Source organism: Marmota marmota, unplaced genomic scaffold, assembly GCF_001458135.2.
Source record: "Marmota marmota marmota unplaced genomic scaffold, marMar, whole genome shotgun sequence".
Classification (NCBI taxonomy): Eukaryota; Metazoa; Chordata; class Mammalia; order Rodentia; family Sciuridae; genus Marmota; species Marmota marmota.
In genome coordinates, this window is record NW_026000185.1 from 27,486,060 (window position 1) to 27,499,265 (window position 13,206).

The 13,206-nt window shown below is 35.7% G+C and overlaps 1 protein-coding gene across 1 annotated transcript in view; it reads left to right on the forward strand.

Moving 5' to 3' along the window:
• The window catches only part of Baz1b (bromodomain adjacent to zinc finger domain 1B), a 70,081-nt gene that overhangs the window by 13,665 nt on the left and 43,210 nt on the right, over window positions 1-13,206 (forward strand). The window contains exons 4-5 of the mRNA XM_048789940.1: window positions 4,228-4,349; window positions 8,395-8,592. Coding sequence (XP_048645897.1) covers window positions 4,228-4,349; window positions 8,395-8,592 — 320 coding nt within the window. The remainder of the gene's footprint in view (window positions 1-4,227; window positions 4,350-8,394; window positions 8,593-13,206) is intronic.

Genomic DNA, 13,206 nt, shown 5'->3' on the forward strand with positions numbered 1-13,206 from the left:
CCAAAAAAAAAAAAAAAAAGTCTTTTTTTTATATAGACATGATCTTGTTCATTTATCATTCAGAATATAACCAAAATAATCACAAAATGAATGAAGATTTACATCTCCCTAAATAATTAATACCATTGGGAAGTCAATTTCCTATAGCTGCTAAGTACTAATCCCTAACTACTCAAAATGGCAAAGTATTCTTTCTTTTCCTCCTTTATATATATATTTTTATATATATATATATATATATATATATATATATATATATATATAAATAAAACATTGTGAATATAACTAATGGCAGTGAGTTGTACATTTTACTTCAATAAAAACTTGCACAAATATTGCCCAATATTTAGGGATGCTGAAGGAGCTGATAAATATTAGAAAATTTAATCTGTGTTTCAGAGTCTCGTTTTGATTTGTTTAGATATACATGACAGTAGAGTGTATTTTGACATTTTATATATCCATGGAGTATAACTTATTCTAATTAGGATCCCATTCTTGTGGTTGTACATTATATGATGTGGAGTTTCACTGGTCCTGTGTTCACATATGAACTTAGGAAAGTTATGTCCGATTAATTCTACTGTCTTTCCTATTACCGTCCTTCTCCCTTCCCTTCATTCCCTTTGTCTAATCTGGTGAATTTCTATTCTTTCCTCCTTGTACCCTTATTGTGTTAGCATCCACATATCAGAGAGAACATTTGGCCTTTGTTTTTTGGGGATTGGCTTATTTCACTTAGCATGATATCCTTTACTCTTAAAGTTGAAAATATGTGCTTATGTGTAATTGGGGTGATCAAAGTAGGAGGGGCAAATTTTATTCTAAACCTTACTGCTTCTCACAGTGCAAACCAGTGTGGTGATTTAAGGGCCTTCCTTTTGTTTTCTGTGATCTAAGTTCCTCTCATGGGAGCTGCTATAATTCTGAAATACAACAATGTCTAAAAATAAGTTTAGGTATCTGGAGGCTCTAACAATAATTTTTTGAAAGTTGAAGAACAGGAACACTGCCCACTGAGAAAATTATTCAGTCTCAGATCTTCATTTAAAAAAATTATATAAATAAGGAATTTAGCTGAATTATGTTCCTTTTGTTTCCAAAAGCATGTGCACAATGTAGTGTGTGTTAATCCATGACTGTCAGTATTAAATAATTTTGCCATATTATTCAATTCTTACAGATATTGGATTAGAATGTTGTTACTTTGGAGTGTCATATTGTGTCATTAATTCTGTGTTTTGGTTCCAGATGTTTTAGATATATGCAGATGGTTTTATATCCGTACTTCCCTGTAGTCTAAAGGAAGTATAACTAGTTGTAGTTGTAGCTGGCCTTCCCTACTTGTTGATATTTCAATTTTGTTTTCTGGTCTGTTTTATAAATGCTTATGTTTATGTTTTCTAGTTTTTCTCTTTAAAAAAAAATACTTTTTTGTAGTTGTAGATGGACAGCATATCTTTATTTTTATGTGGTGCTGAGGATTGAACCCAGTGCCTCACATGTGCAAGGCAAGTGCTCTGCCACTGAGCTACAGCCCCAGCCCTGGTTTTTCTCTTTTGGATACTGAAGTTTTATAACATGAGCATTAGTTACAATCCCCTGAGGTTGTTTTGGTAAGGAATTGACATTTCTAGAATCAGATCATTAGCATACCAATAATATATTACACTCATTTTATGCCTGAAGTATTGTGTACCAGGAGCCCCAAGTTTTAGGCTTTGACTTTTCTTTTTTTGGCAGTATTGGAGATTGAACCCGGGGCCTCATGCATGGTAGTCAAGTGTTCTACTACTAAGCCACATCTCCACCCGTTGAATTTTTTATTGTTTTTTTGTGGTTTAATTATTGAGATCTAATGTCATTTGCTATTATTCAGCTAAGGAATTAATGTTATGACATATTCTGGAAAAAAATTATTCGAATTTCCACAGGAATGAAAGACAAATTCTAATACCAATAGTATTTTCTCATCAGATGACACTGGCTTCTACTTATGGGGAAAACAATAATGTATTGGCCAGAAACGTCTCAACTTTGTGTCCTTCTTCCTCTCCTTCCTTCCTGTTGGGAGAAGGGCCTTGTGCATGCTGGGCAGGTGCCCTCTACCACTCAGCTATATCCTCAGCTCTAGCTTTGTGTTCTTAATATCATCATGAATTTTTGTATTCTTTCTTATCATAGTAAGAGGGACTCTCTTTTCTTCTCTTGGCCAAAACACTTGTCCTTTGAAATGTATTTGTTCTTTCTCAAGGAGTTGGGTTAACTTTTATTCTTATTCTCAACTTATTATTAATAAAGTCTCATTTTCTAAAAAGAATAACATGTCTCTCTTGATCATCTTGTTTTCTTTCCATTCAAGTCAATGTTCTTTTTTAAAACAAACAAACCTGTATATTTATTCAGTGTTATTAATGCTCACAAATCTACAGTTTGGGGATTTTTTTTAAAGGGATGGTTTATTACAAAACTGTAGTATCCATCAAATCTGAGAATGTTATCGCTACTTATTGACCATCAGTTTATTCCTTATGCTGTTGTGGTCTAAATTGTGTCATTTTATGGCTAAAATAAGGTTACAAGTAATCTCTTTTGTTGGTGGTGGTGGTATTGTTATTGGGTATTGAACCCAGGCATTTTACCAATGAGCTACATTCCCAGCCTTTTTTATTTATAATTTTGAGACAGGGTCTATCTATATCGCTAAGAGCTTTGCTAAATTGCTGAGATTGGCCTTATAATTGCAATCTTCCTGCCTCAGCTTCCTGAGTTGCAATGATTCTAGGTGTGTGCCACCATGCCCAGCTGCTTCTTGATTGTTTAATCTGGAGATTGCTTCTTGGTCTGGTTTACATTTCTGTTATATTTGACACTGATGGTTGCTCTCACATCTTTTATATTATTTTATACACTGTCTCCTAGTTCCTCAACTACTCTGTTTCTTTACCTTTTCCTTTTTTTTTTTTTGCCCCTGCCATTCCTTGGATTTTTTCCCAGAGGGTTCTATCTTTGTCTTTTCATTTTTTATTTTACATACTGTTCTCTATCAGTGATGCCCAATTTAAACTCTGATCTGTAGGTAGGCTGATGATTCCCAAGGTCAGACTTACTAGGTCAGACTTGTATAGTAACTTCAGGCCTGATCTTCAACTTGTATGGTCCCACAGGCAACTCAAATGCAGCACATATAAAGCTAAATTGACCATCTCATTTTTGTCTCCTCAAGGCAATTTAACAAGAATCCTGCTCTTCTCTCTTCCTTTAAGTTAATGACACCACCATGTACTTGGTCTGAAAGGCAGAAAATTTGGAAACCTTTAACATTCCTACCTGTAATTAACACCAAGTCCGACTCCTAAATGCCTCTTGACTCTTTCATTCTCCATTTCATTTATATTAATTCAGATATTTGGCATTGTGTCTTCTGATTTCCTTATTTTCAGCCTTACCTTCTCATTTTATTCATCTTGTAATTGCTGAAATTGTTTTCTTAAATTTTTTCACACTGGTGATTTTTTAAAAATGCACATTTAGTTAAAACAAAATTTCTTCTCTGAGCTGGGTAATGGCTCATCTCTGAAATCCCAGCTACTTGGGAGGCCAAGGCAGAAGGATTGCAAGTTTAAGCAAATTGTCAAGTTGGCAAAACCTGTCTCAAAATAAAAAGGGCTGGGAATGTAGCTCTGTGGTAGAGTGCTCCTAGGTTCAATCCCCAAAACTTTCAAAACAAAAATAAAAAACCTAAAACTTTGATTTCCTAGTGCTCACAAGACAAATTATAGTCTCTTTAATGGTGTATGAATCTTTTTAAAATCTAGCCTCGGTTTACCACTAGTCCGATTTTTACTGTACTGTAAGTCTGTATCTCTGAACAAGACATATTTTGGGTTTTTCATGCCTGCCTTTCAGACTCAAGTTTTCTCTATTCTCTATTGTATATATATATTAACCACTATGCCCAGCTCAATGAAGAAATTTTGTTTGAACTAGATGTGCGTTTTTAAAAAATCACCTGTGTGAAAACCAACCTCTATTATAGTATTTAATTAGTATTGTAATTATTTATCCTCTTATAGACTTTAACTCCTTGAGGTAAGGAGATAATGTTTCATCTTTGGGCCACATCACCCAGTGTTGGTGCAGAATAGGTGTAAGATTATTGTTAATGAATGGATGAATAGAATTAAAACAACAAGCTTTTTCATGAATTTTTGTTTATTTGACTAGATGACAGAGCACGTAGATCTCCACGCAAACTTCCTACTTCATTAAAAAAGGGAGAAAGGAAATGGGCTCCTCCAAAATTTCTGCCTCACAAATATGATGTGAAACTACAAAATGAAGATAAGGTTAGTTGGCACTTTATGTTAAATCTCTTATATGTGATAGATGTTGTTTAAGAAACTGTTACAGGGTTGGTTTTCTTGGAGAAAATGTGCTGAAGAAACATGTTAATGGGTGTCTTTGTATAACGCATTCTAAGTGGTGTGTACTATTAGTAATTATGACTTTAAGTTGTTGTATTTTTATCTGTAGGAGATACCAGGCATTTTCTTTATTTAAAGGAATTATAAGAGTATAAGAGAACATTTGAGCTTCTCGATTTGAAAATTAAGACTCTATTCCCAGTGGTTATAGACTTCCCAAGGAGATAGCTTTTTCCTATTAAAAATAGAACTAGCTATTTGTGGGCGGGGGTTGTAGCTCAGTGGTTGAGTGTTTGCCTTGCACGTGTGAGGTACTGGGTTCCATCCTTAGCCCCACATAAAAATAAATAAATAGGGGCTGGGGTTATGCCTTAGCGGTAGAGCGCTTGCCTATCACGTGAGAGGCCTTGGGTGGGTTCGATCCTCAGCACCACATAAAAAGTAAATGAATAAATAAAATAAAGGTATCATGTCCAACTACAACTAAAAAATTAAAATAAATAAATACATACACACACAAATAAATAAATAAAAGATTGTGTCCATCTACAACTAAAAAAACGTTTTTTAAAAAAATTTTGTAGTTTTAGATGGACAGAATGCCTTAATTTTATTTGTTTATTTTTATGTGGTAAATGGGCTCCTCCAATCAAACCCAGTGCCTCACGCATTCTAGGCAAGCGCTCTGCCTCTGAGTTAAAAGAATATTTTTAAAAAAGTACAGCTCTTTGTAATATACTTAAACTCAGAAGTTGAGTCAACTCTAATTAGTGCTCATATAAGGAATCTTGTAAAACTGTAAGGTAATAACCCACAACAGTAAATATTCTTAAAATAGTATTACCTTTTATTAATTCTGTGATGCTCTGGATTTTATATTTTCTCAGCCCCTATATATAAATTTTGTTGGGGTGGGGAGTTGTGTGATGGTTGGACCCAGGGCTTCATACATGCTAGCCAAGTGTTTTACCTCTGAACTACACCTGCCCCAGCCTTAGTTTTTATGATTTTATTGTGTCTAGAATTGGGACTTTTTTATTTGTGGAATTGGAGATTGAATCCAGGGGTGCTCTACCACCGAACTGTATCCCTAGCCCCCATGCCTTTTTCATTTCTTTTTTAGTACCAGGTATTGAACCCTGCAGTTCTTAACCACATCCCTAGCTTTTTGGGGGGAGGGAGGGTATTAGCGATTGAACCCAGGGATGCTTAACCACTGTTCTGCATCCCCAGCCCTTTCTGAATTTTATTTATAGATAGGGTCTCATGAGTTGCTTAGGGCCTCTCCAAATTGCTGAGGCTGTCTTTGAACTCATGATTCTCCTGCCTCAGCCTCCCAAGCCACTGGGATTACAGATATGTGCAGCCACACTTTGCTAACATCCCTAGCCTTTTTTTTGTTTTATTTTGAGGCAGGGCTTCACTCAGTTGCTGAGGCTAGCTTTGAGTGTGATATCCTCCTGCTTCAGCATCCCAGGCCACTGGGATTACTGGCATGGACCACCACATCCAGCTAAAAGGGTGTGTGTGTGTGTGTTTCTTTCTTTCTTTCTTTTTGAACTGTAGATCAAACCCAGGGTTTCACACCTGCAAGGCGAGCACTTTACCACAGAACTACATCTCAGATCCCTAGCACTCCCTCTTTTTTGGGTACTGGGGATTGAACTCAGGGGCATTCAACCTTTTATTTATAAGTCACCTGAGCCATAGCCCCAGCCCTATTTTGTATTTTATTTAGAGACAGAATCTCACTGAGTTGCTTAGTGCCTTCTAGTTGCTGAGGCTGGCTTTGAACTCGTGATTCTCCTATCTCAGCTTCCCAAACTCCTGGTCCCTCAGCCGTTTTTTTTTTTTTTAATATTTTTTAGTTTTTGTAGATCTTTATTTTATTTACTTATTTATATGTGGTGCTGAGAATCAAACCCAGTGCCTCAATGTGCTAGGCAAGTGCTCTGCTGCTGTGATACAACTGCAGCCCCAACCCTAGCCCCACTCCCTTTTTTTCACTAGAACAAAATCTTTATTACTTTATTACTTAGTATAAGAGTAGTAGAAGCAATTTTGTATGATACACAGAGTTACATAACATTATTAGCTTTTATTTATAAGTCACCTGATTTGCCAATCAAATAGTAACAAAATAACTGATAATGTCTGGCCTGGGACTCTCCCAACTCAATAACCTTAGAACCCCAGCCCTTTTTATTTTTTATTTTGAGACAGGGTCTCATTCCAGGGCTGGCCTGGAACTTGTGATCCTTCTACCTCAGCCTCCCAAGTCTCTGGTACAGGCGTGGGCCAACTTCCTGGGCTATATTGCAGTTCTTTTGCCTCTTTGTTTATAATGTTTTTTTCCCATCTCAAAATATTGACAAATCTCACACCATTGTGACTCATTTGTGGTATAATTAGTGATCTGCAGAAATGACTAGATTATTAGGATTTCTATATTTGAAGGTTAAATACAATTTTTCATTAAGTTTCTTGCCTCTTATTCAGCAAGCACCTAGTTAAAACATTCTAAAATCTCAACCACTTCTCTCATTCAGGTTTTGATTGGTGAGTGTAAGTTGATTTGCTCAAAGGTAGTAAATATTGGTTAATTAGAAGATAGAAAATGCAAATAAGAAAAAAATGATCTTTAATCTCAAACTCAGATAATTGGTGACTATTGATCTGATTAATGGTGGTCAATTCTTAAGTGACTTGAAAGTAGGAATATTCTATATTATTTTGTAATTTACTTTTAAAAATTTACTGTTTGGTCAGCATCTGTTGTGTCATTAATTTTTCTTTCAGAACATTGCTCTTAGATTGTAGTGTGTGGGATAGTCAGTAGGGCATGCTTATTAAATATGTGCGTTCCTGACTTTACCTCCAGAGCTCCTTCTGGCTCATTAAGTTTGTGGGGAGGCCCAAACAGTTCCTTTTACCCTAGGTGATTTGGGTGAATTTGTCCTGATTGAGAAACTTTTTGTTTTTTTCAAGGGTACAAGATTTCCATTATGTATATGTATTTTAATTTTAAAAAATGCGTTTTAACCAGACGTGGTGGCGCATGCCTATAATCCCAGCAGCTTGGCTCTGGAGACTGGGGCAGGAGAGTCAAGAATTTAAAGCCAGCTTCAGCAACTTAGTGAGGCCCTAAGCAACTCAGTGAGACCCTGTCTATAAATAAAATACAAAACAGGGTTTAGGGATGTGGCTCAGTAGTTAAGTGCCCCTGGGTTCAATTCTCAGTACTGAAAGAAAGAAGGAGAGAAAGAGTCCCATATTGATGAACTTTTGTGTAATAATTACTCTCCTTCCTCCGTTTTTTTTTTTGTGTGTGTGTGCTGGGAATCAGACCCAGGGCCTTGTACATACTGGACAAGTGCTCTACTACTGAGCTATATCCACAGCACAGCACCACTTTTTGATGTTAAAAGTAGTTGAAAATTTCTGTATTTACATGCTTAGGTAAATTCTGTTTTGTTTTTATTGTTGTTTTTAAATATATTGTTGATGGGCCTTTATTTATTCATTTATTTATTTATATGCTGTGCTGAGAATCAATTCCAGTGCCTCACACGTGCTAGGTAAGCTCTCTACTATTTTTTAGTTTTAGGTGGACACAATATCTTTATTTCATTTTTATGTGGTGCTGAGAATTGAACCCAGTGCCTCACGCATGCTAGGCGAGCGAGCCACCTCTTGAGCCACATCTCCAGCCCCCCAGGGGTAAATTCTTAACTGAGGAATTATGGGTTTGAAGGGTATTCACATTTTTAGGTAATATCAACAAATTGCCTTGGGATATCTTTAAAGTAAGACATTTTATCTCTAAATGTTATTCTGCTCTTTCTTCTAATTTATAACCTTATTTCATAGATGGAATTGTGTTTTCTGGAAAAGATGTAAATTTTTGTTCTTATTGGCTAATTGCCATGGTATCCTAGTGGTGAGTTATTTATTATTTTTCACCTAGATCATCAGCAGTGTGCCAGCAGATAGCTTGATTCGCACAGAGCGCCCACCAAATAAGGAGATACTTCGATACTTTATACGGCATAATGCCCTACGTGCTGGTACTGGTGAAAATGCACCTTGGGTGGTAGAAGATGAATTGGTGAAGAAATATTCCTTGCCTAGCAAGTTCAGTGACTTTTTACTTGATCCATATAAGGTAAGGTCACTATTAATTTTGGGATAGCAGAATAAAGCACTAGTAGATGAGTTTATTCTCTCTGACTCCAATAAGATTAGATTATAGCAGATTTTGAATTTTCTTTTTTTCTTTTCTTTTGGTACTGGGGATTGAATCCAGTGGTGCTACATCACTGAGCCACATCACTAGCCCTTTATTCCTTATTTTGAGAAAAGGTTTCACTAAGTTATTGAGAGTAGTCTCAAACTTAAAGTCCTCCTCCTGCCTCAGCTGGCGTTACAGATGTGCACCATTGTGCCTGGCCAGATTTTAAAATCTAACATCATATAATGATTTTGAAAATTTCCAGATATGTGTTTCATTAGGCTGTGATAATGGGGGCTGTAAGGGGGGGCACATTGAATAGCTTCTCTTAATTTGATTTATTTTTTGCTATGTATGAATAATTGAAAAAGTAAAACTATACAACATTTTTTTTCCCTCTTATATTCTTTTTGGAAACAAAAATGTTTTGTGAACGGATTCTTAAAATGAAAACTTTGTTTTGTATATCAGGCAAGATGATCAATTATTACTGTCAGCTGTGGGAAAAAACCTGGAAACTATATTACTTTGAGTGATATGTTAGTAGTAAATAAATCTAGCATCTTTCTCTTCAGAATGATATTTTCTCCCTTGAATCATCTCATTTTATCTTCAGAACATTTTTATGAAATTGTATAGTGTATGTATTATTTTACAGATGGGGAATCTGAGATCCATTCTAATTAAAAGTGGATAACAAGATCCCAGACTTTGGCCTAGGATGATTGTCTTTTCTGTCTCAGAGTTCCTCCAATAAGATTTAGGGGGTGGGGCTGTGCTGGGCATCAAACATAGAGCCTCTCAAATGCTAGGCAAGTGCTCCATCACTGAGCTGCATCCCCAGCCCAAATTCTTTTTTTTTAATGTAGATTTTTTAGATTTCTCATGTTTCTTTTGTTGGTAAATTTAACTTATCAGTATACTGGCTGATATTTTCATTTTGGTCTTTAGATCAGAATAGGATTAGGACATGTTCAGAGTCTATCCCACTGGGAGAGTGTGTGTATTCTTGAGGCCTTGGGTTCAGCACCAGAGACAAAACATTAAAACAATGCCAGACTTTTGGATTTCTTCCCTTTTCTGCTTTTTTTTCTGGCAGTACTGAAGATTGAACCCAGGGACTTGTACATGGTAGACAAGTACTCTGCCACTAAACTATCTCCCCTTCTTTTTTTTCAAATCACATCTATCTATCTATCTATCTATCTATCTGTCTATCTACCTACCTACCTATTTATTTTTTGTGGTGCTGAAGATTGAACCCAGTGCTTCACATGTGCTAGGCAAGTGCTCTGCCACTGAGCTACAACTCCAACCCCCTCCCTCTTTTAATTATTAAAAATTAAGAACCCTTCAAGTCATAATTAATAACTAAACAACCTTAATTATCTTACATTAATTATGTTGACATAAATATATTGAAAACTAATTTTATTTCTGTAGAACATTGGTAAAGATTTCTTCCCAAGCTGGGACTGTACCTCAGTGGTAGAGCATAAGACACGAGTTCAGTTCCCAGCAAGACAGTCTCACACACACACACACAAACGCACACACAGACTTCCTCCCATATTTCAGCATTTAGCAAGTGTTGTTCTAGACCAGCATCGTTGAACATTATCATCTATCATGTCTTACATTTTTATTATTTTCTAATAAAGACTCATTTATGAATTAGCTTATTCTAGATCAGAATGAAAATTTCCATGAATGATAGTTAGTCTGAAATTTTAAAAAAATATTTATATTAAGAAGATTGGAGCTCAGTGTCATTTTATTGCCACAGATGATACAGCTTTCTGTGGTTATCACACAGAATTAACTATATGAAAATCCTTATATAAGTTCACCTCTGAGTGGGATTTAGACTTTGGATAACTTGAGCCCTTAAAATCTTACAGCTATATTTTTATGTATTTTTAAAATTGTTTATGTTTAGTGATTCAAGTATATAAATAACATGACGAGATTACTATTTATGAGTAAGAGGTCTTCTGGCTTATTAAGAGAAAAAAGCTGAGCTCAACATTATGTAGGAGCCAGAGATTAGAATTCTGTTTACTTACATCCCAAGGAAATCTCTGAAGATAACTGCTATTCTCAAAAATTTTTAATGAGGGCATAAATCACTAGTTATTAAATTTAGCTATAATTCAGATTGCAATTAGGATGTGCATGCTTGCTTATATTAAGCTACTGTATAAAGGCAGTGAGTGATTTTACTTAGAAATTGAGACTCATATAAAATACTGGTCTATAAAATCAGGAGCATGTACACATCTTTATTTTCTTTTTCTATACCTGAAAGCAGTAATTTCTTACTCTGTGATACTCATTGTTTGACATTTCACTGATTGTCTTCTATGTTTTGCATATAAGCTATGTGTTTTCCTTTCTTAAATTAGTTTTCTTAAAGGGCCTCTGATATCTTATCAGGGTAGAACAGAATAGTGAACCCAGATAAGTAGACCATGAAACAGTGCTTTGGATTCTTTCTTCATTTAAAGGAAGTTTAAAATAATATAATGAGTGTTATCCACCCTTCCCAAAGGCATGCAAAATTTTCTCTGTCTCCTCTTTGATTTTTGTAAAATATAATTTCCTACCAGGCTACTGAATACAGCTGCTAGAGAGCAAGGTGTGTCCTGGGAAGAGGAATCAAGTTCTGAGCATCAGCTTTAGGAAAGGATCAGTGGGAGAGTGCTCAAGTTGGAGAGTGCAGAATTACCTAGACAAACAGGAGCGTTGAGTGGGGCCTAGTGTGATGATGATGATGAGGCTGTGTTTTGTGGTCTTGTAAACCCTTTCTAGAATATAAGTTCTACCTGACTTACTCAATTTGTATCCTGTAAGTTTGGCATGGCACATTGCATATAATGGGCATATGGCTGTTTAATTCATTTCTTGAAGAAGTCATTTGTTAAGAAAAATGCCACTGACATTTGGGTTTTGGGGCTAGCTAAGTTTTTATAGGCCTAATGACTTGGAAGAATGATTTACAAAGCAACTAGATGCTAAAATGATTTCTCTTCTGCCATCTTAGCTGCTCATTTCCCTCTACCTATGCAACAGCCCTATTTTTTTCTTAGTTTCTCTATAATGTTTGAACTCTATCTTTGTAATGATGGGTGCTAATAGGGAAACCTTTGAGTAAAGAAATAAGAAGAAAATGATACTTCTAAAGACATTTGTAAAAAAAGACATTTGGAGGGCTCAGGTTGTGGCTCAGTGGTAGAGCGCTCGCCTAGCACATGTGAGGCACTGGGTTCGATCCTCAGCACTACATAAAAATAAAATAAAGATATTGTATCCACCTAAAACTAAAAAGTAAATATTAGGGGGAAAAAAGGACATTTGGAATCCTGAAATAATTTGGACCTTTTTTTAGCATTTTTCTTACTACATTTTAAAAGCATTTTATTTTGAAGTAATTTCATAAGAAATTGTTGGAATACTAAAGAATTTCCATGTATTCAATAACATTTCTTGAATATTATAACCTTTATCATAACTTAATATAACCCAGTTAAGTATAAATCTAGATGTCCTCTTAAAACATACCTGAATATGTGTTTCTTTTTGTGTGTGTGTAAGTTTACTGGGAATGTAACCCAGGGGCAATTTACCACTGAGCCACATCCTCACCCTTTTTACTTTGTTATTTTGAGATAGGGTCCTACTAAGTTACTTAGGGTCTGACTCAGTTGCCAAGACTGGCTTTGAACTTGTGATCTTCCTGCCTCAGCCTCCTGAGTCACTGAGATTGTAGGTACACACCACCACACCCAGCCTGAATATGTGCTTTTTGAAAATAAGGATATTTTCTAATGTAACTGTAGTATAGTTATCAAAATCAGGAAATTAATATTGAAACAATACAATAATCTGCAGTTATAACTCAAATTTTGCCTAATAAAAGCCTCTGTCATCCCTTCCTTTTGTTTTGTTTTGTTTTGCACTGAGCATTGAACCCAGGGGTACTTAACCACTGAGCCACACACATCACCAGCCCTTTTTAATATTTTATTTTGTGACAGGATCTTGCAAGTTGCTTAGGATGTTGCTAAATTGCTAATGCTAGTTTTGAACTCACAGTCCTCCTGCTTCAGCTTCCTGAGCCACTGGGATTACAGGTGTGCCTCATCACACCTGGCTGGTATTGGAAATTTAACCCAGGACCTTACTCACTGAACTACATCCTGAGCCCTTTTTATTTTGTTTTGAGACAGAGTCTCACTAAGCTGTATGGGCTGGCCTTAAACTTGAGATCCTCCTGCTTCAGCCTTTTGAGTAGCTGGGATCACAGGTGTATACCACCCTATTCAGCTAACCTTGGTGTTAAAAATATATGTATGTTTATATTAATATATATTAATAACTCTTTATTTTATTCATTTATGTGGTGTTAGGGATTAAACCTAGGGCGTCTTATGTGCTAGGCAAACGCTCTACAGCTGAGCCGCTACCCCAGCCCCTTTTTAATATTTTTTTAGTTATACATGGACACAATATCTTTTTTTTTTAACTCTTTGTTTATTTATTATTTTT